Consider the following 25,157-nt stretch of genomic DNA (forward strand, 5'->3'; position numbering starts at 1 on the left):
ACAAGTAAAAAAATAAAAAATCGACGAAGTGATGTCGAATGAAACGATTCCCTTGAGGTGCATTCGTCTCAATTAGCGCTAATATTTTGTTTCCTATATGTGTTGGTGCAGGATAAGTTAGCTATCATGACACCAGTAATAGAAAATGTGAATGGCAGAAATGAGATGTTGAGGCTGGAGATAAAAATGTTGCAAGAACAGATGGATTGTGTCACTAACAAATCCAAACTACGCACTGGTACGTATATATGTATCCTTTCCCACAAAAAAGTTTTTTTTTTTTCACTTTCTACTTATGCGGGAACTTTATTATAAAGATCATTCACGTCGTAATTAAATAATACTACTAAAATTATTATACGGTGATTAATAATAAATAAATTATTATTTGATGTAAATAATAATGATGAGATTGTTACGTAGAGATTACTTACTTTAAAAGATTTTTTTCTTTTTATAAATGGTTTATTAACATATTGCTACCACTCCTTGTATTCTCATTTTACTTTCTAATTACACCGCATAAAATAATAGTACATGTATTCTCGCATAACCTAATGTAGAGATTACTTCATACTGTAAACGAGACGCTGCATTAGTTGTGTTGAATTTTTTTAATGGCTTACGTACCAAATATTGCATTAATTATTCAGTGGTCATTTTTAATTTTTAGAGTTTAAGTAATATATAGAGTAAGTATATACATTATTTTTATCATTAGGTCTTCTTTACTTGGAGTACTAAATAATACTCCCTCTGTTTTCAATTTATTTGAACATATTTCCTTTTTAGTCCGTGCCAAAATGAATGACCTCTTTCCTAATTTAGAAACAAATTCACTTTATGAATGATTTACAGCCACACAAATTTTCAAGGCTTATTTTGAACCACAAGTTTCAAAAGTCTTCCCTCTTTCTTAAATGTCGTGCCCAGTCAAATGAGTTCATATAAATTAAAACGGAGGGAGTATATCTTATTTCAAAATATCTAATCTCACCTTTTAAGAATACTTTCGTGTAGTTTTGTAGATATCATTTGAATAATCTAATGATATAAAATTATTTACATTAATAGTGTATAAAACTCAAATTTCTTTTTTATGTGCTAATTAAATATTGTATTATTTACGTGGAATTCTATTGAGATTAGCTATATTAATATAATCAACCGAACGACCCAAAAACACATTTCTTTTGTGTGAAGTGTACACAACGTGACAAGGAGTGTTTGTCGGGCGAATTCCCGTGTCCGTTACGGGTTCGGTCGAACCTAGTAATTTTAGTTCAAATCCTGTATTTGTTTTAAAAGTTCATTGCATATGTATAAATTATTAATTTAGAACCCAATAACTTAAGAAGAATAGAATTCAATACTTATTAACTTTAAATCCTAATTTCATCTCTGATCACTTCTTGGTTGCAGCGCAAATGGAAGAGATGAAACATGAATTGAGGAGGCTTAAGGAACTTGAAAAGGCTTTGAAGAAAAAAGCATAGTGCTATTGATCATTTGTTGGAGATTAAGGGTCAAGGTTTCAATTCTTATGAGTCAATATCAGGTGGAGTGAAAGACATGGAGCAAGGCATAGACCAGTGTCTCAGCTTGGATGCCATGAACTTTTACCCACCCAAGAATGACTGTGATATGAACCAATTATGAACAAGTAATATTATGTACTTGTGGGATTATTCCTTTTCTTTTTCTTTTATGTGATGGGGTGTTGTTGTTTGTTGTTGTGTGTGGGGCGGGGGCCGGGGGGTTGAGGTTGTGTATTTTCATTATGCAATTCAGAAGGGTCGAATTTTCATTCCTAGTGTTTGAAAATGTTGTGTACTTGGTGTTTCTGGATCTGAAAATGTTATGAAAAACCTTGTCAAGATTATTGAATAAGCGTAATTTTTTTTCTTGATGTTATGTAACCCATCTTGACAAACATATTCCAGCTTAGCTAACTTTTGGAAACAATTGGACAATAATCCATTTGGGAAATCATCTCATTTTAACCCATTTAAATTCAGTCCATTTGCCCTTTATTCAGCTCCACATTAACAACTAAATCGTATTCCTAGTTTAAGCCGTGCAACAAAAAACCGCATGAAAAATGTATGTAGTACTAAAAGGCAATCAAAGCTTGTTTCTTTTTTTAAAAAGAAGTGAAAGAAAAAGACACCACATGCTACTTGCTATCTTGTCGAATGGCATATAGATAAAGCAAACATATTGCCTAATCTTGTAATCGTGACCACCAACACGAGTCTAGTAATTAATTTGTTTCAATTCATATAACGATCCTTTCATTGTGAGCGTTATAAAATTGTTGTATGTGTCTTTCTCGAGTTCTAAAAATTCAAATGTATGAATTTATTCAAATTTTAACGTTCTAAATAATGTTGTCTTTATCAAATTAACTTTTTGTACTGCCACTGGAATGTTACACGTTGTTGGAAATTTGGGAGAGTAAGACAACACAGATAATATTCAAAACTCATTAGAAGAGAAATGGAGGAAAGATGATTTTCTATTCAACTTGACTTGATTCAAATGGCTAGATTACATGACTATTTATAGGTGAATTCATCCATGTATCTAGCTTAGCATACATGTATCATTATTAATAATTTCACACTTCACATCCTCCAAGTACATGAATAAGAACTCACTAGACTAATCTAGAATTTTTCACCAATTCATGTATCTCCTAATACATTAATCTACTAGTTCATGAACTAAATTAAATATAATGTGAACAAATTAAATAATGTGAACAAGTTTATTTTTTCAACACACGTTTCAAATTAAGATGTTAAGCTTCATATCTAACCAACACCGTTATATAAATTTAACTCTAGTATGCGTAATGACTGAAATTTGAAAAATCACTGCTACTCCCTCCGTCTCAAATTATTTGTCGTGGTTATTAAAAATAGTTGTCTCAAATTATTTATCGTTTTAGAAATTCAAGACATAATTAATTCCTTTTTCTCCATTTTATCCTTAGTAGAATTTTCTCATTAATGTAGATGACACATAAATAGAGTAAAACATTCAATGAAGAGAGATTATAACTTTGACCTAAATAAGGATAAAGTAGCTCAAATACTGTAACAACCTGATATTTTTTCAAGTATTTAGAATTACTTCCTTGTTTATAGTTTATCTAATTTTAACGGGTTACATATCGAAGCGGGTATTGATTATATTTATATAATATGTAGGTATATGTATATTTAATCTAGGGATTAGTACTGGTATATATATTGATCTATCCATAAATAACTAGTGGTTAGTGGATTAGATTTAATGATTGGCTAACTAAATAATATTTAAGAAAATAGTAAAGAGTGAATAGAATATTGCATTGGTTTAATGGGTTAATAAGTGGGCCCAAACCCATCCTTTTATGGCTGACTAGTGGAGTGCCTAAAGGGAGGAAACAAAAAGAACGTGAAGTTGGTTTCTCTATTTCAGTTTAAGAAAACCAACTACTGCTATCTCAATTCCATCCAATTAGGATTGTGTGAGTGTTTTCTTGGAAAGAAAGGGTTGTGTGGTTTGATCAGGGAATCAACAAAGAGATTAAAAGAAAACTTTGATCATAGGCTTACAATTTTTGGCTACAGCAAGGATACGGGTAAAGGTAATTTCGTTAGTCTTTGGTTTGAATATCTTTCTTGTGTGCAAACAACTATGTATGAGTTATATATAAAATATTGAGTTGATTTGTATTTTTTGAGATATGTTTTTAATCTTTAACCTCAAGAACGGAGGTAGAATGTTGAGATTTACTCCCAAACTTGAAACTAGATAAATTTGGAATTTGATCCATTAATTGACATCATGATTGAAACTTGATTACAGATGTAGACTCCTTAATCAATTTTGAACTTTCGGATAGTTGACCCGAGGGGCGGGTTTGAATAGATCAAGAGTTAGACTTTGACCCCGAGATATTCTAAAATTATGGGATTTGTTTCTGTAGACTAATTTAGACCCGTTATTTATGTTATTGAATAGATTGAGGCTATTGAAGATCGTTGAAGAGAATTTGGCGTTTCAAAAGAGGTTTGCATTTCAGTTATAAGGCAAGTGAGACTTAAACTCTTAGTTTGCTTGTTTTTCATAAAAAGCATATGGTTTGTGTTGTATGTATGCATTTAAACCATTTAGTTTATGTGAGTGGGCAAACATGATCAAAATTGGATAATTTCCAAGTTTCTAAAGTAATGACCGTATGAGTCCTTTAGCGCAATTTCGCTTAAATAGATACTATTTATATAAATGTAAAGTTTAGAAGTGGTATTGATTGGATGTATGTTCCACTTATGATATCTTCAGAGGGGCACACTTCCACATGTCCCATTGTGTTGGGTGAGAGATAAATACTAGAATTTTAAGTGACCCGGGTAAGATGGGGGTAAATAATGCCCTCTCCGGAAGACGGGGTAAGACATAGACAAATACGTACTATGTCCCGTGAGCATAGATTCAGATTCAGTTTATTTCATGTATTGCTTGTTCGAGTAAGATGAGGGTAAATAATGCCCTCTCCGGAGGACGGGGTAAGACATAGACAAATACGTACTATGTCCCGTAATCATAGATTCATATTCAGTTTATTTCATGTATTGCTTGTCCGGGTAAGATGGGGGTAAATAATGCCCTCTCCGGAAGACGGGGTAAGACATAGATAAATATGTACTATGTCATGTGAGCATATATTCAGATTTAGAGTATTTCATGTTTTGCTTGTTTATGCTTCATGATTTCAGCTTTAGCTTCAGTGTTTGTATATATTTAATATACTTGTACTGTGTAATTGCTTTTATGCATTATCAGGGATTTCAAAGACTTGCCCCAGGGTTAAGCTGAGAGTGTCGATGATTTTGCTGGGTTTTTTAGACTCACGCTTGTTGGTGTTGTATGTGTGCAGGTGTGGTTAACGGTGAACAAGTAGCCGATACTTGATTCATTCCAGCTTCGTTCAGTCCAGTTCAGTCGAGGTGAGCCACCATTAGATCATGGCGGCCTCTTCTTCTTTAGTTGACTTAGTAGTATCTTGAGTTACGTCTTGTACTTTTATATTCAGACTAATAGTTCCATGACTTAGACATTTTATGGAGTTTATGGGAAGACTCAGTATTTATATTTCGCTTCCGCACTTTTCTTTATATTATGAGATTTTGCATATTATTCATTTTATTCGTTAATTTTCGCATGGTTAGCTTAGAGGGATCGGCTTATGGGTAGAAGTTTGTCAGGTGCCCGATCATGGCCTGAGTGTCAGATTTGGGTCGTGACAAATACCCTGCCTAATTAATATTTCTTAAGGGGCGTGTAAAACAAAACAAAAAAGCGACAAATAATTTGAGACAGAGGAGGCTTAAGGAACTTGAAAAGGCTTTGGAAAAAAAAAAAAAAAACATAGTGTTACTCATTTGTTGGAGATTTAAGGCACAAGTTTCCAATTCTTATGAGTCAGAGCCAGGTGGAGTGATAGACATGGAGCAAGGCATAGACCGGTATCTCAACTTGGATTTTTCATTTCTAGTATTTGAAAATGTTATGTACTTTGTGTTTCTGGATCTTTTAATTCCTAATATTTGAAAAAGAGTTAAAGTTACGTGTATTATTAGTGTCTAGATTTTTCTATATCATCGGGTTAAGTTGACATACAGTTATATATAGGTGGTTCTTCATAACAAACTTGAGATAGTCAATTAAATTGAACGAATACAGCCCGTCATGCAAGCTAGCAAAGCCAGCGCAGAAGCAGCTCCCGGATCCACACAGGGTACTTCAAAGGAGGTTATATTTAACCTACTGCTCAACAATTCCAAATCAAAATTGGAAATCTTTAGTATATAAAAATTCTTTACACACTCAAAATATGTTAACTTATTATCTCTTGAGAGTGTCTCATGTGTCTCTGATAGTCAGGGGTATGTCAATATGCTTTCTTACATAATTAATAATTATAGTAATTAAGGGGCATCCATGATTAAACCCAGTCTATAATTGGAACAATTCAAACCTATATATGCCTCCAATTTTATCGGTTTTTAATTTGTGTTTAATATCCGTTTTGAAATTCAGACTAATCTCAATTTATACCCTGTGATATTCATTAAAAGGTGAAATGTTCCCTATCAGAAGACATTTTTTTATATGTAGGATTCGAACCCGACCACTAATAAAGAATAAAGAATGATAGTATTTTATCGTTGCACCAGAAACCTGGGTGGCTTATGCCACATTGCCACCAAATTAAACCATCGTGGATACTTCTTTTTATTCTATTGTATTCTCCAGTAAGGCAGTAACCATGTTATATGAATTAAATAAAATAGAATAAGAACCTACACTACCATTCTTTTGTAATGCGCATTTTACTTATTTTGTCAGTTCTTTGTATCTAACTTTATTTTCCCTATTTCCCATGTTATTTCCCTTCGATTAATGAGCTTCTCTGCCCCATTTTTTGTTTTTTCACCCGCGAGGGTTGGCTGAGTGAGCAATTTTCCACATGAAAGATATGGGATTGATTCCCTTTACCAGCGACCTTCTCAATCAAAGCTCATCACACCAGGCTTACCTAGTGCGTTGTACATCTCCTGTATGATTTGCGAGCTATTGCACAGTTTGTAGGTTAGCGTGCATACAAAGAATAATGACTGCGGATTTACCTGGAGTTCCAAAAAAAAAAAACTTGATATATTTTCTATTTTTCAGAACATTAATTTTCAGAGTATTTGAGCACTATTCGGGAATCTTTCTAGATACAGCAAAAGAAGATGAGCAAAGAATCGGATCAGTATCTACCGGAAACAGTAAGAAGACGGATTTAGAGCGTACCGAACAAGTTAAATACTGTACCCATATTACTTACAATAAATCACATCGATCTATTCTGAAATCATTGTCTTTAAATCCTGAATCTGTCTTTGAGCACTAAAAAAGCGCCCTTCTCCCATTGGAGAGCTTTGTGGTTACGTTGTAGGCTGCCAGCAGATTGGACGCGAAGATTGAGACAAAAACCATTCGTCGATGCACTTAACATGAAAATTATGATTACATCTTGGCAAAATCCTCAATTTCTCTCCTTGCTCTAATTCTCCAAGGCATATTGGACACTCATTTATGACTGAAACTTTCAGTTCTGGCTCATAAACCATAACTGGGATCTTTTTCAACTCATCTTTGTCCAGTCCTTTCGAAGCCAAACGCGTGGCCGTAGCTTCTGTGGACTCGAATAGAAATCTCGCGTTGTATCGTAAAATACAAAGCAAGATTTCCCTCAGAGCAGTGACGCATAACATAAAAAATAACACGGCTGCAACAATTATCAGCAAACATGAGCTATTCGAAATGATTGAGTCGTCGCCATTAGATATGGACTGGCTTGTTGATGGAACCTCCACATAAAAACCAAGAAGAAAACTAGGCGCACGATACTCAATATTTCTCATAGTAGCACAAATCCGAACGTACCGATAAAATCTCGATTCAGTATGAGTAGTTTAATTTACTCTCCCCATTTCTCTTTGAAGCGTATTACTAATAATGTAGTGTGAAACAGAAATCTGTTGGTACGTAAGAATTGAAGTGAATAAAACAGAGAGAAACCATAATGAAACAAAACAAAAGCTGAAGCTTGGTCAGACACATCACACATAACTCGTGAGAGCACTTTTTTTTTAGGTCACTATTTAGATTTTTCCTATATTCCAGAAGGTTGTGCAAATACAACCTTTAAAAATTACTCTTCTAGACAAGTTAGGCTCAAGTCTAATGTTTGCTCGATCTTACAGACAATACATTAGAGATTAGACTTTCGCCTAACGTTTGTAGAAGTTCTCAAAATCTTTACTGTGGACTAACATATTCAATTTTCTCAAAAAGGATATTTAAACCGTGGTAAAAAATGATCATAAGTCGCAAGAAAAATAAAAAGACGTTTACTAAATAATTGTCTTGGAAAAGTCAACCGGAAAACATTCGGTATAGCAGTCATAGCGAATTCAACAATCAACTTGCTGGATCGTAGGCCTGTTGTTGAGATCATTACGGCCGGCCCAATCAATTAGTTTACCCAGCCCAGACATTAATGTTCTTTGTGTGACACTTCACTTTATTCAAATTATCAACATTTTTTTGTGCGGATTGACCTTCAAATGCACTAGTCTTTAATTTTTGTCCCTCAAATTGGTGGTCTTTAACTTTTGGCCTTCACCTAATACCGTGAGGTTTGGGGTTCAAACTCCGGCTCAGTAAAAAAAAAAAAAAAAGACAATTTCGCAAGTCAGAGTTTTGTAGCAAAGTTAGGCCTATTCGGGCCAAAATTAAGCCTTCAGACAGAGTTTTGCAAAATTCCAACTGAGTGAAAAAAAAAAAAAAACTTTTTGCCTTAATGCAAAACTCTCCCTTATCAGGCAGAGTTTTCCATTCAAATATTTTTTTGAAACTTTTCTAATTTTAGAGTAAATATTATTGTCAAGCAAAAGAAAAGGAAGGATAAAAGGGGAAAAAAGCGTATGAATTAACCATTTTTCAGTTCTTAGATGCGCTCAAGGAGAGTGGAAAATACCCAATTAGTCATGTCAAGAAAAAGTATCTCAATGGTTCGAATTCGGAGTAGTAGAGGTGTTCAATAAATACATGTCTGATTTGAGGTGTCTAAGTGGAGGCAGTGGACAACTTTAAGGGGCCGCGGATGACTTAATCCTACAATTTATATGAAATCTGATTTTACTGCATGACGGGCTGCCCAAGTGAAAATTCTCTATATAAAGACAACTCTATAGCTTTGTAACCTCACACATAATCTAAAGAAACATCTCTTTAACTAGAGGTATTATTATTAGTTCAGGCACTTCATGTATAATTCGCTTTCTTAATCAATTTTCTTTCTTTTTCTGCTAATTATTTTTCTTTCCTTGTGGGTTTTTATTTATCCATCGTTCCACAGGTGATTCAAGAAAATGGCTGAAAAAAGAAAAAGACTGGAGCCTAATTTGGATTTGTCCCTTAAAAGTCCAGCAGATCCAGAGGAACCAAGTAATAAGGTCCTAAGCCTTGATGAAGCAATCGATTTTGAATTGAAGCATGGTTATGTTGACCCCGACATGGATTTGAAGAAGCTCAGAAGGTTATATATAATTATTTTTTCATTAAATCAACTTAAAAAATGTGAATTTCTGAATGACGTTTGGAATTTTTGATAAAAGTTCATCGGAATCGTTTTCAACAAGCCAATTTTCAATGGATTCGATCAGAAATTCATTTTTTTTCTAGTTGTGTGGTAAATAATACTTATTTTCCTTTGTTTTTATAAAGTTTTATATGGTAAGATTAGATATACAATAGTTTTTTCGTTGACGCTACTTAAATAAATGTGAATTTCTGACTGACACTTCAAATTTCCGATGAAAAGTCCACCCAAAATGTTTTCAACAAGCCACTTTTTAACGGATTCCATCAGAATTCGTACTTTTTTTGGTTGTGCGGTAAATATTATTTTGTTTTTATAAGGTTGTATATGTTAAGACTAGATTATTATTTTTTCAGTGACACTATAAAAAAAAATGAATTTCTAGCTTACGTTTGGAATTTCAGATGAAAAATCTATCGTATCGGAAACGTTTTCAACAAGCCAATTTTAAACGGGTTCCATCAGAAATTCCAGCTTTTTTAGTTGTATGATAAATAGTGTTTTGTTTTTACAAGGTTGTAAATGTTAAGACTATATAATTCTTTTTTCATTGACTAGTACTAAAGAAAAATGTGATTTTTTGCCTGACATTTGAAATTTTCGATGAAAATTTCACCAGATCGAAAACATTTTCAACAATCCAAGTTACAACGGAGTCACCAGAAAATTCCATCAGAAATTCATATTTTTTTAGTTGTATGATAAACAATATTTTCCTTTCTTTTTATAAGGCTGTATGTGTTAAGGCTAGATAAATTATTATTATTTTTGAATTGTGACTTTTATTAGGATTATATCGAATCGATTGTCTGCGCAAAGAACCTATATTAAGAGGAATGAATACATTGTTGAATTGGAAAAGAAGGTGAAAGATCTCGAGGTAATACATAGATGATTCATTTTGTTCGAACGATTTTTGATTCAGTTATATTTTTTCTTGGTTGGTTTGTAAACACTATATATTCAGGGTTTTTTTTTTTTTTTAAAAAGTAACTATTTTGTTGTTACTATTTTTCATTTAGACACTTCAACTAAGGCATGTACCTATTAGACACTTTAACCTCAGTTAATATGTGTTTATTGAACACAAATTGCTGATATGGCACAATTGCGTGTGAAATGACTCTTTTGCGCTGGCTTACTCTCCCATATTCCTTTTTCTCTCCATAATATCACGCGACTAGATCTCCTCAATTTTTTAGGCCTTTAATTTTTATTTCTCTCTTAAATCTATTGTTTAAATCGGATTTGTTTATTGCAAATTCAGTATCAAAACATCATCAGCTCGTATATGCTATAATGGTCACTAGCATAATTTCCTTCACAGCTACCATAGTCCGAAATTACTGGTAAGCAAAAATACAAGTATTTCAACACAAGTTAGAGGATCATTATTAGATTTCAAATAGCTTTCTCTTTATATCAACTACTATGGAGAGGATTATTTTTACTTTAGATCGCCAAACACCAGCTATATTCTACTCAATAGATTAGATATTCAAACTATAGATTCAATAAGAAGAAGAAGAAGAAGAAGAAGAAGTACAAAGATAAATAGGAAGACGAATTCGGGAGAGGGGAGAATTAGAGGGTGTTTAAATTGACTTTTTAAAAGTAACTTATAAGTTAAAAGCTAAAGTCATAAGTTGGTAATACCCAATTTTTTACTTTTGACTTATTTTTGAACTTTTTTAGCTTAAAAGTAAGTACTTAAAAATACTTTTATCTTTATCAAACATCACAAAAAGTAAAAAAGGGCTTAAGAGTTAATAAGCACTTAAAATAAGTCAATCCAAACACCCTCTTAGTCTAGAATGAGTCTTTTTTTAAGTTGTCACGTGTCATTCACTCATTACATCAGATATGATTAAAAAGCACGCGCTATATTTTTTTTGAGATTGTTAAATGTGTGCTCAATAGACACACATTTACTGAGATTAAAGTGTTTTATAGGTACATGACTCAGTTTAGGTGTCCAAAATAAAAAATAGTGACAACCTTAAGGGGCTGTCGCATTTTGTTTATGAGCATGGTAGAACTCAATGGCGTGCCCAATTGTTTTTTAGACTATTCCAACATTGAATGAAGTAGATGAAGTAGACAAATAATTCAATCACAGTAACAAATCGAATAATATAAATTACTACTCAAATACATCAGTATATAATTATTCTTGATCATATACATTGCTACTCGATCAAATACATAAATATATAATCGTTTTTGACAAATCCAAATTTTCTAATCTAGTATTCTAATAGTACTTTGGGCATAAATTAAATCGTTTATGATGACACAAGTTAACTACATACACTTTTTAGTTTAAGTGATCACGCAGATTTAACGGTTGGTTCGATGTTACGGGTTCAAACTCACATTCTAAGATTATAATTTTCTAAGAAAGAAAGAGTCTGAATTTAAATGATGTCGTTTCAGAACTCATTTGTTAAATGAGAAATTTAGTGCACAAATTTGAACATGTGATCTTGCTTGGACATAAATTCAAATTAACTGCTAGATTAAGCGTACCTAATTATATAGAATCTTTTTTTCTATCTTATGTTGCACAAATAAATAAATAAAAAATCGACGAAGCGATGTTGAATGACACGATTCCCTTGAGGTGCATTTGTCTCAATTAGCGCTAATATGTTGTTTCATATATGTGTTGGTGCAGGATAAGTTAGCTATCATGACACCAGAAATGGAAAATGTGAAAGGCAGAAATAAGATGTTGAGGCTGGAGGCAAAAATGTTGCAAGAACAGTTGGATATCAGTACCAACATATATGAACTACGCACTGGTACGTGTGTGTGTCCTGACCCACAAAAATATATTTTATTTTTCACTTTCTACTTATGCGGATACTTTATTGTAGAGATTATTCAAGTGGTATTTAAATAAAACTATTAAAATTATTATACGGTGATTAATAATAATTAAATTATTATTTAAGGTAAATAATAATGATGAGATTGTTACGTAGAGATTACTTACTTTAAAAGCTTTTCTTTTATGTAAATAGTTTATTAACATATTGCTACCACTACATGTATTCTCATTTTACTTTCTAATTATCCGCATAAAATAATAGTACATGTATTCTCCCTTAACCTAATGGAGAAATTACTTCATATCGTAAATGAGATGTTGCATCAGCTATGTTGAATTTTTTTTTTCTTTTATGGCTTACGTGGCAAATATTGCATTAATTATGCAGTTCTCATTTTTAATTTTTAGAGTTTAAGTAATAGATAGCGTAAGTATAAATAAATTTTTATCATTAGGTCATCTTTACTTGTAATAGTTAATAATATATTTTAGGGAAAATGGTCAAATATACCCCTCTACTTTAGTTTATTAGTTAAATTTGTCCTCCGTTAGTCAAAGTAGTCAAATATACCCCTCTGTTAGCCAAAGTATACACATGTACCCCTTGAATGGATGAAAATTCCAAATCAACCAAAATTACTCAATTTCAATTAAAATTATCCGACCTGTCTCTTATAACCCGACCCGCGACCCCATCTCCTCTCCCTCACCGTTGCTTGCTCCAGAGCCGGCAATTTTGGTTGATTTGGGGTTTTCATCCATTCAAGGGGCACATGTGTATACTTTGGCTAACAGAGGGGTATATTTGACTACTTTGACTGACGGAGGACAAATTTAACCAATATATTGAAATAAAGGGGTATACTTGACCCTTTTCCCTATATTTATTTCAAAATATCTAATCTCACATTTTAAGAAGACTTTCTTTTAGTTTTATATATATTGTTAGGATTTTAAACCCAAGCTTCGTTGGTGTGAATGAGAAATGGAGGGAAAATTGAAAATTTGACCAAAGTTCCTTTTAGAAAGAGCACTTTGTACCACATTGGTAGTGGAAAAAGAGAGTTGTGTGTTTATATATCAAAACATATTCTCTAGCTCATAAAGGGTTGAGAAGAGGGACTCCCCTCGCGCCGTCGTCGTCGCTCGGCTCGGATTTGAATTTGGTCAAATGATCTGATTGATTGGATTTAATTTTCATATCGGATATTATTTAATATCATTTCCGCTAATTTGATATTATTTAATAAATTCCACTCATTTTACACTGAACGAAATTCTGACTTCCAGCAATTAAAATTCTCAACTTCTTCTTTTCACATTTCAGTGCATTGTTTTACAAACTATTAAACTGTGAGTTTCCTGTGATTTGCTCCGTTTATTTGAGTTCGCCGGAGTTCCGTGGTCTGTTTTGCCGCTACTACAGAAACGTTCTTCCGTTCTATCCTGGGAGGAAGTAATCCATTTCCTTTGGCAACAGTGAGGGGGTTATAATTCCTTAAGGACACACAAAGCAACTTGTGGGCTCGGAATAATTTTTCTACTCCTTCTAAATTTCTGTTGTATATTTTATGTTTCTGGTTTTTGATTAACAAACACACACTGGTATGCTGATCACTGTTGTGCATTACGGGTATTAACAGATATTACTTGAATAACCTGTTGATATAAAAAAATTATTTACATTAATAGTGTATAAAACTTAAATTCTTTATTTATGTGCTGATTAAATACTGTATTATTTATGTGGAATTCTAAGTTGAGATTAATTATATTAATATAATCAACCAAACGAACCAAAAACACATTTTTTTGTGTGAAGTTTACCCAAAGTAACAAGGAGTGTTTTGTCGGGGCGCTTTAGAGGGTCAACTATGGGTTCAGCCGAACCTAGTAATTTTGGTTCAAATTCTGTATTTGTCTTGAAAGTTCATTACATATGTATAGATTATTAATTTAAAACCCAACAACGAATAAAATTCATAACTCATAAACTTTATATCCTAATTTCGTCTCTGATCACTTCTTGGTTGCAGAGCAAATGGAAGAGATGAAACTTGAATTGAGGAGGCTTAAGGAACTTGAAAAGGCTTTGAAAAGAAAATCATAGTCCTATTCATTTGTTGGTGATTACAAGGTTCCAATTCTTACGAGTCAGAATCGGATGGAGTGATAGACATGGAGCAAGGCATAGACCAGTGTCTCAACTTGGATGCCATGAACTTTTACCCACCCAAGAATGACTAAGATGTGAACCAATTATGAACAAGTAATATTATGTACTTTGTGGGATTATTCCTTTTTTTTTTTTTCCTTTTATGTGATGGGGGTGTTGTTGTGTGTGGGGCGGAGGCCGGGGGTTGAGGTTATGTATTTTCATTATGCAATTTAGAAGTATCGAATTTTCATTCCTAGTGTTTGAAAATGTTATGAAAATCCATGTCAAGATTTTTAAATAGGCGTAATTTTTTATTTTTTATGTATGATATGTTATGTAACCCATCTTGACAAACATATTCTAGCTTAACTAACTTTTAGGAAAAAATGGACAATAATCCATTTAGGAAATCATCTCATTTTAACCCATTTAAATTCAGTCCATTTGTCCTTTTGTCAGCCCCACATGAACAAACAAATCGTATTCCTAGTTTAAGCCGTGCAACTAAAAACTGGACCATGCACATTTTGGACACGCGTCATTGGGAGGAAGCGCATGAAATATGTATGTAGCACTAAAGGCAACCAAAGTTTGCTTCTTTTCAAAAAGAAGTGAAAAGAAAAAGACACCACATGCTACTTGCTATCTTGTCGAATGGCATATAGATAATCAAACATATTGCCTAATCTTATAACGTGACCACCAAAACGAGTCTCGTAATTAATCTGTTCCAATTAATATCACGACCTTTTCACTTTTAGCGTTCTAAATATTTGATGTCATTTCTTTAACAATATTCGTGTACGTGAATTTCACAACTTCTAAAAGTTCAAATATCCGAATTTAATCAAATTTTAACATTTATAAGTAATAATTTCTTTATAAAACTAAATTTTCTATTGCCACTAATTTGATCCACGTGTATATAAATTAACATGGAAGCTCCGCATCTGACCAACATGTTGTATAAATTGTAGTAGTAGAGTATGCGTATTTTGACAAAATTTGACAAATCACTGTTACTACTTTGCAGAATTTATACAATTTTTAGCTTTTAATGGTTACGTATCATATTATAACAGAAAGCTAAATTATGGATACAATCGTTGGTGTAAAGAATCTTCACATTTGATTTGTTATAAGCAATTAAAGTACCATATAAATTTAATTCATCTAATTTATTACAGCACCATTTTCAAATATACCCCATGCTACACTATTAATGCCACACCGAACTACGGCGCAACGCTACGGTTAAGCCGCTACAACATCAAAGATCATTAAGATAAAGGACGGTTAATGCGGCTAAAAGTTTTTTCTTCCAGTCATCAATAAAGATAAGTAGTAGTAATCCAAATGAAGAGGAAATTGTTCAGTACTCTCTCCGTCCCATATTACTTGACCACATTACTAAAAATATATGTACCAAATTATTTGTTCATTTACAAAACCAAGATAAAATTAATTAAATATTTCTCATCTTACCCTTAGTATTAAATGTTCTTGAAAATAATCAATATTGATTAGAATATATTTATTGGAGAGAGACAGGGTTAAGGTAGTAAAATATATCTTTTATTTATGATTTCTTAAGAGGCGTACAAAAGAAAAAGTGGCCAAGTAATATGGAACGGAGGGAGTATAATTAATGTAGACAGCTCTTTCTTGAACCCAAAACCCACGAGCCTCATTGCATTTGATATATACTGACCACACCCGGTGTTTATATCAAATCGACAAATGTAAAACATATATATCTTCCATACACACACTTTACACTATAATTTTCAACTGTAAAGTCAAATTGTTTGGTGCAATACCAAATACATGTAAATTTTTACTTTACCTCAATATCCAAATAATGAGCAAAGAATACAGATAACCCTATAGAATGTCTGCTATTTACCAATATAGCTTATGGCAGCTAATGGGGCATCAAAGATAAATTGAATTAACCCACCCAGATTTGCACTTGGATCCTTAAAGAAATAGGTCTCAGGTGTATTAATTCTCTCTTTCAATATCCATATTCCTAGAAAAAACTTTTAATACTATCTTAACTTGAACCCCATCCCCTTCTACCAAACACTTAACTTCTAATTCATTAAACCTTCAAAAACCTTTTTTTTTTCCACTTGAGTTTAAAAAATCTTCTTTCAATTTCAACCAAATATATAATATTGTCCAAAAGTCTACTTCTTTGCCTGCCAGCTATTTAAACTATTGCAAGAATTTAAATGAAAAAGTAGGTGATAATAAGCAGTTAGTATTATTTTACTCTTTTCCAAGTGAAGGCAAGGAAAGCTTCATAAATGATTAGGTAGTCTCAATGTTTTAGGTCAATATTGATCTTGGCCAACGCTTACTCTTCCATCGTAAGATTTTCATTTGTGACAATGAAAGACAGCCAGCAGTTTAGTTAACTTCCCTAAGTTTGAACATGACCTGTTAGTATATTCTTTCAAAAGATGCTTTCACTATGAACAATGTGTTCCTCCTTGAAGCATAATTCTACAAATATAGTTATTACTGCAACAAGGGAGAAACCACAACTCTCAGACTAGAAAGCTTACCTTGGCTCTTGCTCTAAGCCTTAACTAAACTGTGTAGAGTTTGGAAGGAAGATCATCCAACCTTAAGATTAACCAATGAAGGTAAGTCCAGGCTTGTTACGCCATCCAATATCAAAATGTTACCAAAATATGTCGGGCCAACTTCCCAAACACTTGCTTTACATTCATGTCTCAGTCGCATCGATTGTCCCCAAGGAAGGGTTTCCATTGGCTTGCATTGATTTGAAACCACTACTATACTAAACCAGCTGAAAGAGCGTAATTTGACCTAAGTTCCTTAAATTTAAGGTTCCTCTCCTTCGTGGGGTAGGGCACATTCTGCCATAACCACGCTTTAAAACTCGATCCAGCTCTCAAACTATATGATCCTTGTAACCAGTCAGCTCCCAAATAGATAGTGCAAAAGGAAAAATCCAACAATTGGCTCGAGGGTTCAGCAAAACCAAGTGTTCCGGGGTTGATCTCTCTTTCTCTCTCTCTCATATATATATATATATATATATATATATATCTGTCTCTGTGTGTGTGTGTGTGTGTGTGAAAATAAGTACAGATAGAGTTAAATATAAATTAAGAACTCATTCTCTCAACTTGGAACACACAATGTCTAAATTTTGAATTCTCCAGAGTAGAAGAGGTATTGGACTATAAAAGGAGGTTGGCGCTTCCCAGACCTAACATTTCTGCTAACACAATCATAGATAGGCCACAAGCAAAATCTATATCAAGAACCAAAATTCAAGCCAATCTAAATGAGTCAATGAGCAAGATTCTTATGAACATCTTTAATGCTTTATGCTAACCAGCTTTCTAAAAGAGATTTCATAAGAACTTAACTTCATCACATTGTACCAATTAGGGATCTCTGAGAATTAAGATCATGCATACGACTAAGCTCAGGCACTAACAATTATTAAACAGAGATATCATATATAAAAGATAAGCACAACCAAAACAAAAAAAGTGGCACATTGTACCAATTAGGGATCTCTGAGAATTAAGATCATGCATACGACTAAGCTCAGGCACTAACAATTATTAAACAGAGATATCATATATAAAAGATAAGTACAACCAAAACAAAAAAAGTGGAATCAATTAGTATAAGATATCCCCAAGTTCAACAACACAATTCAAAGCTAATTAGCATGTATTAACCTACATAGTAGTAACAAAACATATTTCACTCAGTACTTTACCGAACTATGTCAAAAAGAAAATCAACTAAAGAGAGCATATTGATGTGAACATTTTGCAACTTAACCAAACTGCCTTCTTAGCTTATAAACACACCCCAATGCACCAATCAGATTAATATTAGAAACTGCCAATGGAAATTTGACAAAGAAAATGAAATACTAAAATTTTCAGCTAATACTATCTGACTAGCCTAATTATACTTATAAGTGCTACTACATTCAGCATGTTGCATAGTAACAAGAAGGGCACCTGATTAAACCATTCTCATTACAAGCCGTGCAAGTCCTGAATCCATTTTTTTCGCTATAACACTTGTGGCTTCCACTGCACGCGTCGCACAGAATAAATCTATTTCCGCCACACACTTCACACGTGCTTAAATTCGCCGGAGTCAACCCTTCAACGTACTTCTTCAATTCACCAGCTTCATGTAACTGAATAATCTCCTCAGCCCCACCAACGTACATGCCTCCTATAAAAACTCTCGGCAAGGACAATTTCGTCTTTTCACCCAATGTTGTCTTTAGCTCTTCCATGAACCCAGCGTCCATGGATACATCTCGTTCGTCCATCGAAACGCGGAAACTAGACAGAATTGATCGAACGGCTTTGCAATCATCGAATGTAGAACGGATTACTCTCAGGCTTGTGAAGTAAATCACTATCTTTTTCTCAGCGCCTGGGATTTGGATCAATTCGGGTTTGGGTGCGGGTCGGGTTGAGAAGGCACGGAGGACAGCGTTAACGCGGCGGACACGGTGGAATATATTGGGTTTTTTGGTGGTGGAAATGGGTGAGGAGTTGTAATTTGGATCGTCGGAGAAAAGGGTATGAATATCTTTGAAGGATGAGCAAGAGAAATTGGGGGAATTGTTATTGTGAATTGATTTGGTTCGAGTTAGCAACATGATTTCAGAAAATCGAAACAATGATGTGATCAGCCAAAGGACTTCCTAGAAATGCTTTTAATTAAAAAAAATACTGTTCGACCCGGTCCTCATCCATCAAACGCTTCCCTTCTAATTTTTCGATTTTAGGCTTATTACATATTTTGCCTCTCTTAACTTGTAAATAATCCTTTGACACTCTTCTTTCTAAGTGAAACTTTACCTACCAAGTATTTACTTAACGTGTCTTTTTACCGTTATTAGAATATGGGGCCAAAAATTGTAGAAGCGCAAACTTCTAAACGGTAGCTGCTACAAGAAAAATATATCTCAAAGCATTCGCAAAAGAATTTGAACTAATTGTATCACAATAGAGTATTTTTGTACGAACGCTACATAAACATAATACATTGTTTCACTCTCGGAGCTAGCCCTCGAATTTAGTTGGCGACAAAAGGCGCACATAGTTAACAAAAAGATGAATTTTAACCCTAAAGTTATTTACCTCAATTGCTTGTTTAAGTGACATGTGTTAAATTTTTTATTAATTGTTAAAAGAACATATTGTCCCTTTCGTGATCACCGCCAAAACCTCCTATCCTTGCATCATCCTCTTCCCTAGACCCCTCTCCTTTCGTTTTCTCTAATAAAATAACAGAACTTGCCTCGCCATACACCACATTCCTCCTCCCTCTTTATTTCGACTTGCTCATCTCATCTCTTTTTTTTTTATTTGGTTGTACACGTATCTTGTTGCTTCCTATCTTCAATGTCAGTGATTACACTTTGAAGTTCCAACAAAGGTGGAATTAATACATCTCCCTTTGGTCTTCTCTATTTTGTGCTTTTCTCCAACCTCCCTGTGTTTGTGTTCTTTCCCGAACCCCATTTATTCGTAATTCTTTTTATTATCATTATTATTTTTAAAAAGAACGACCATTTGTTACGCATATCCTCAATGACAGGGACAATTGATTTAAAACTATAAAAGAATGATACAAAATTACAAATTTTGTGCTACTGAAATCTTTGGTAGAAATTTGATAAGGAAACATATGCACGCTTACAAATGAAATATCCACAATTTGGTAGATGATGCTCGTTAACCAAGATGAGTCATTCCTGACATTTGTCTTGTCTTTTTTATCCCACCCAGAGTGTTTATGGTTGTTGTCGCCGGTGGAGTTCTGGTGACAGGAAGGCCTTAATGATGTTTTACATTTTGTCTATGTTCAGCGAATGAAAGGTTTCTGCGATTTAGAGGTGTTTGGCTAATGGCAAAAAAGGGTTAGAGAAGGTGGTCAGCAGAGTGAGCTGCTAGTAAGGCGGCAAAGACGTTGTTAGTGTGCCTTTTTTTTCAAGTTAATGGTGCGTGACATATACTTATTGAAAAAAAGTGGTTAAACAACTAAGAGGTGACAATGATATTGAGAAAATTTACAGGCACCTCAACTATTCCTGAAGCTTCAACTTCTCATTCGTGATTTGCAATTTGTCTGCCAGCTATTTAAACTATTGCGAGTATTTAAATAAAAATGCTGGTGATGCTTAGCGGTTGCCAGTTGGTAATTTCACACTTTTCCAGGTGAAGGGCAAAATAATTAGGTAGAGTATCTCAATGTTTTCAGTCAATTGCGATCCCGGCCAGTGCTTACACTTCTTCAATTACAAGAATTTCATTTGCGACAATGAAAGACAGCCATCAATTTAGTTACCTATCCCAAGTTTGCATGTACCTGTCAATAGTTTCATTCAAAAAGGTGCTTTCACTGTAAACAATATGTTTCTCCTTTAAGCATAATTCTACAAATACAGTCTTATCTGTAACATTTGAGACACAATAATTCTCTGACAAGAAAGCTTTCCTATCCTTTGATAATCATGGTGTTTGGGGTACCTTCTATCTATCACCACCCCAAGTACGAAATAACTATATCCACCAAGACTTAGATAAATGATAACAAATCACCTAACTTTTTTTTGCCACCGCTAAGCATTGAATCTGAGATCTCATGGTTCTTAATTCACTTCATTGACCACTAGCCAAACCCGTGAAAACGTACTATAGTTGGGAAGGAATATCATTCAATTTTTCAGCATTGAAGGTAACTATGTAAGTTCAAACTACAAAGCTAGTTAGACAACCCAATATAAAATGTTACCAAAATATCTCAAGACTAATACAAATAGATCATGGAGAACATGATTCAAATCCAACAGAAGAAAACAACTTTAGGTGCATTCTTTTCATTTGCCTAAGCTTTGATAGCAGAGTTACTCTGTACAAGTATTAGCTAAAGGTAACAAATAACTGATAGAATAGTTGAGTCTTACGCAAACTGGTCTGAGCAACATTGTTTTTTGTAAAAGCAAAAAACAAATAGATACTAGTTTGGCAGGGGTCTAGGGCAATACAGAAAGGGTGGCCCTGCCCCAGAATTGCCAACAAATTCAATAGAATAGGTCACAAGCAAAGTCAATATTGAGTAACCAGATTTCTAGCCAACCCAAATGAGGCAATGTGAAAGATTTGATTGTTAATTATCTTTATGCTAACCAACTATCAGAAATAGATTAGAATATAACTCAAATTCATTACAGATGTACAGATCATGCATACCACTAAGCCACCAGGCACTAACATTACGTTAAACAGAACTAGTGTTATCCTGATCAGTAACAATTTGCCAAGCACAACAAATTTGTAATTAAACAAACTCAAAAAAAAAAAAAAAAAGTTAGAATCAAATTTATAAGATTTGCCCGAAGTGCAACATCATACCTAATATCATGTTAACATCCTACATTTTAGTAACATTTCACTCAGTACCTTACAGAACTATGTCAAATGAAAACACCCCCCCCCCCCAAAAAAAAAAAAAACAAGCATTTTGCATCTAACCAAAACCTTCTTAAAATATAAACACACCCAATGCACCATTCCCCTCGAAAAAGAAGAAGAGAAAGAGAGATTAATCATACAAAAAAACAGCTAATGAAAACTTAAAAAAGAAGAAGAAAATGAAGTGTATAAAGTTTTTCCACCTTCATTTTCACCTTATACTTTTCTGACTAGCCTAAAAATATAGTCATTAGATCTCAGCTAATCTAATCAAAATCAAAGCAGTGTAATTGGTGCAAAATAACAAGAAGGGCACCTGATTAAACCATTCTCATTACAACCCATACAAGTTCTAAATCCACCTTTCTCACTATAACACTTGTGACTTCCATTACATTCATCACATAGTACAAATCTATGTCCCCCACACACTTCACACGTGCTAAAATCAGCTGGAATTAACCCTTCAACATACTTCTTCAACTCACCAGCTTCATGTAATTGACGAATCTCCTCAGCCCCACCAATGTACTTCCCTCCAATAAAAACTCTTGGCAAGGACAATTTCGTCTTTTTACCCAATATGTTTTTCAGTTCTTCCATAAACCCAACATCCATAGACACATCTCGTTCGTCGATTGAAACACGAAAGCTACGAAGAATTGATCGAACGGCCTTGCAATCATCGAATGTAGAACGAATTACTCTTAAGCTAGTGAAGTAGATCACTATCTTTTTCTCAGCTCCTGGGATTTGAATCAACGGCTCAGATTTACGGGTTGATTCGGGTCCAGGTCCAGGTCGGGTTGTTAGGGCACGGAGGATAGCGTTAACACGGCGGACACGGTGGAATATGTTGGGTTTTTTAGTGGGAATGGGTGAGTTGGAATTATTATTTGAATCGTCTGAGAAAAGGGTTTGGATGTCTTTGAAAGAAGGACAAGAGAAATTAGGGGAGTTGTTGTTGTTTTTGTTAAGCCAAATCTTTGATTTGGGTCGAGTTACCAACATGGTTTGGAAGAGATCGAGAACTTGAAAGAGTAAATTGGAACTTTGGGGTATGTTTTGTGTTATCAGTGTTGTTTTGGCAGGATGTATGTTGTGGGTTCAAAGCAAAATTGGGAGACTGTGGTGTTGGAATCGGCGAATATGGAAGAAAAATATAGAGTAAAAATGATAAGAGGAGTGAAGGGGTTTGGCGTGAGGGTTAAGGGAATATAGAGAGAAGAAAGATATTGAGAACGCGGTGAAGGTGTCAGGGTGGGTAGGCGGTGACAGTGCCAAACAGAGATTGGAAAAATTATGTGAAATGAATTTTTTTTTTTAAATAAAAAGATAAAGGAGATTTTGATTTTTGAGGGAAAATAAAAGAGAAGAAATCTGACTTTGCAAGTGTTTGGTTTGACTGAATGGTTTAGTATCAATTAATACTCCATAATAGCATTATTAGTTAGTAGTAAAAATAACAATGATAATTTGATTTCCTAACATTGCAATTAGTGATTTTCCTTTTAGATATTTTGGTTTAGTTTACTATTTGTGTTATATGATTACTGAAATTATTAGTTCACTAATTGTGTTAAAAAAAAAGTTTTTTTTTTTTTTTTTTGCAACCTGGATTTTCAATTCAACAAAAAAAATATTAATTCATGCTAATTTTGTAGTGAAGTTCGTTTGTGGAGAGGAGGCATATCTGCTCCACTTGACTAATGATTATGAGATTTTTGTGTCAAAACCCAAATGGAGAGTATAATTACTCTATTTTCAATAGTTCAGGAACATATTTATTCCACTTGACTACGGTGGCATTTTGTGCCAAAAAAAAAAACAAATGGAATGCATAATTATTCTATTTCCATTAATTATAAATTGATGTTGAAATGATTTCTTCTATAATTAGATTTTAACTTGCTGAGGGCAAAATGGCTAAACGCATGTGAAAATTTGTGATTAGTCATTTATGAGGGGGAGAAATGCGGTAGGGATCTATTACCTCAGTTGGTTGACTACCTAAACTTTCACTTTATTGTTGAAGATTCGAATCCCCACGTTGTAATTTCCTATCTCATATCCCTTTCCCCCTTCCCCTTCCCCTATGTAATTAAAAAAACAAAAAAAAAAAAGGGGGAGAAATGCGAACTTACTTTCCTCCGCAAACATTAGGGTTGGTATGTGCAATTAACGTAATGTTAGTAACTTAGTATGTTATCACAACAATGGAGAAATGTGAAAGATTTTACTTTTAACAAGCCCATTTAATCCTTGTGATTATACAACAATGTGCTAAGAAAGTGAACCTTTACTCCAACATAATTCCAATCATTAATATTATACGAAATTTCAATGCAATAATTTATCAAACCATATCGTTCTGAATGTAAAGTCAACAAAATCATAGACTACTGGAGATTTCAGAACTTGCTATTAAAATTTGCCTTGTAGCCACTAGCCAGTACCAATTTCACAAAATTAAAAACGCCTATAAAGTTGCAAATTCTATCATTTTAATATACAATTCCAGTTAACCTTTTGCAATTGATGGATAAAAATCAGGAGATCACGGGTTGATCGATTGACCCATTGGTAACCCAAATTGACATGTTTAAGAGATGGATTAGCTTGGGTACAACCCAAATTGACCCGTTAAGAAAGTATACCTCACGTTAAACCTTTGTGTAACCAGAAAAGAGAACTCAAGTTATAGAATTTGTTCAAAATCATATTACAGTTTATACACTTAAGAACGGAAGAAATCTAAAACAATATTATTACGACAAGCTAAAACGTTGGCCTCCAAAACTAGGTCCTTATAACATTGACATTATTGCTTATTATTACTATAATATAATAATTATTGAACATATTAAATGTTGGATAACTACTGGATCATCAATAATGATTTAAATGAAAAAGTAGTTTGGTACGTATAATAGTAACATCTTCAAACTCTAGAGTTATATTAATAGAATCTAACCTTTTCATAAAAGGAATCAAATGCGTATTATGAGTCCGATGAACAGAATAAGCAAGCATGTAGATTGTCGAGAGAATAAAATTTTAGATTTGAGGATGTTTGTGAGGTTGTTAGGAATATTCTATTTCAGAGACGGGTTCAATATTTTTTTAAGGAATGTGAATTCTAGAAAGTGCAGTTTATTGGGTAGAAGCATATTCAGAATTTCAAGAGTTTGGTTCATATATATTGAGTTTTGAATTAAAAAAAATTCATATATTGAGTGTATTTCTTAATATAATAAATATAGAGTTTTAATCAAAACTATCGAATTCCATTGAACCCATAACAAAAACTGTAGCTCCGTCCTAATTCTATTCGTGACCCCTTAGCTTTGGGTTTTTTTGCAAAATTATTTTTCTATAAGTGGTAGTTTAGGCATATAAAGAACACATATGTATTTTTATTTTTATTTTTTACCTAACCCAACCACCTAAAACTGA

At 33.5% G+C, this 25,157-nt stretch overlaps 3 protein-coding genes across 3 annotated transcripts; 1 reads left to right on the forward strand and 2 right to left on the reverse strand.

The window, feature by feature from the left end:
• Positions 1–8,716: 8,716 nt before the first annotated feature.
• Positions 8,717–14,520, forward strand: LOC132626484 (basic leucine zipper 34-like). Its single transcript, XM_060341388.1, has 5 exons — positions 8,717–8,848; positions 8,966–9,145; positions 9,998–10,088; positions 11,886–12,012; positions 14,078–14,520. The coding sequence occupies exons 2-5, from the start codon at positions 8,979–8,981 to the stop codon at positions 14,149–14,151; spliced, it is 459 nt and encodes a 152-aa protein (XP_060197371.1). The 5' UTR covers positions 8,717–8,848; positions 8,966–8,978; the 3' UTR covers positions 14,152–14,520.
• A 3,333-nt stretch (positions 14,521–17,853) lies between these two features.
• Positions 17,854–19,052, reverse strand: LOC132606384 (uncharacterized protein At5g39865-like). The gene has a single exon (XM_060319842.1). It carries the CDS (start codon positions 18,878–18,880, stop codon positions 18,191–18,193), a length of 690 nt encoding a protein of 229 aa, XP_060175825.1. The 5' UTR covers positions 18,881–19,052; the 3' UTR covers positions 17,854–18,190.
• A 2,766-nt stretch (positions 19,053–21,818) lies between these two features.
• On the reverse strand, positions 21,819–22,992 carry LOC132606388 (uncharacterized protein At5g39865). The gene has a single exon (XM_060319849.1). It carries the CDS (start codon positions 22,710–22,712, stop codon positions 21,978–21,980), a length of 735 nt encoding a protein of 244 aa, XP_060175832.1. The 5' UTR covers positions 22,713–22,992; the 3' UTR covers positions 21,819–21,977.
• Between the last annotated feature and the right edge of the window lie 2,165 nt (positions 22,993–25,157).

This window comes from Lycium barbarum, chromosome 1, assembly GCF_019175385.1.
Source record: "Lycium barbarum isolate Lr01 chromosome 1, ASM1917538v2, whole genome shotgun sequence".
Lineage (NCBI taxonomy): Eukaryota > Viridiplantae > Streptophyta > Magnoliopsida > Solanales > Solanaceae > Lycium > Lycium barbarum.

Bases quoted from the DNA above. Each gene is read 5' to 3' on its own strand.
- LOC132606388 (XM_060319849.1), bottom strand. From the start codon at position 22,712: ATGTTGGTAACTCGACCCAAATCAAAGATTTGGCTTAACAAAAACAAC.
- LOC132606384 (XM_060319842.1), bottom strand. From the start codon at position 18,880: ATGTTGCTAACTCGAACCAAATCAATTCACAATAACAATTCCCCCAAT.
- LOC132626484 (XM_060341388.1), top strand. From the start codon at position 8,979: ATGGCTGAAAAAAGAAAAAGACTGGAGCCTAATTTGGATTTGTCCCTT. The intron at 10,089-11,885 runs GTAATACATAGA...GTGTTGGTGCAG, and splicing joins AGAAGGTGAAAGATCTCGAG to GATAAGTTAGCTATCATGAC. The intron at 12,013-14,077 runs GTACGTGTGTGT...TCTTGGTTGCAG, and splicing joins CATATATGAACTACGCACTG to AGCAAATGGAAGAGATGAAA.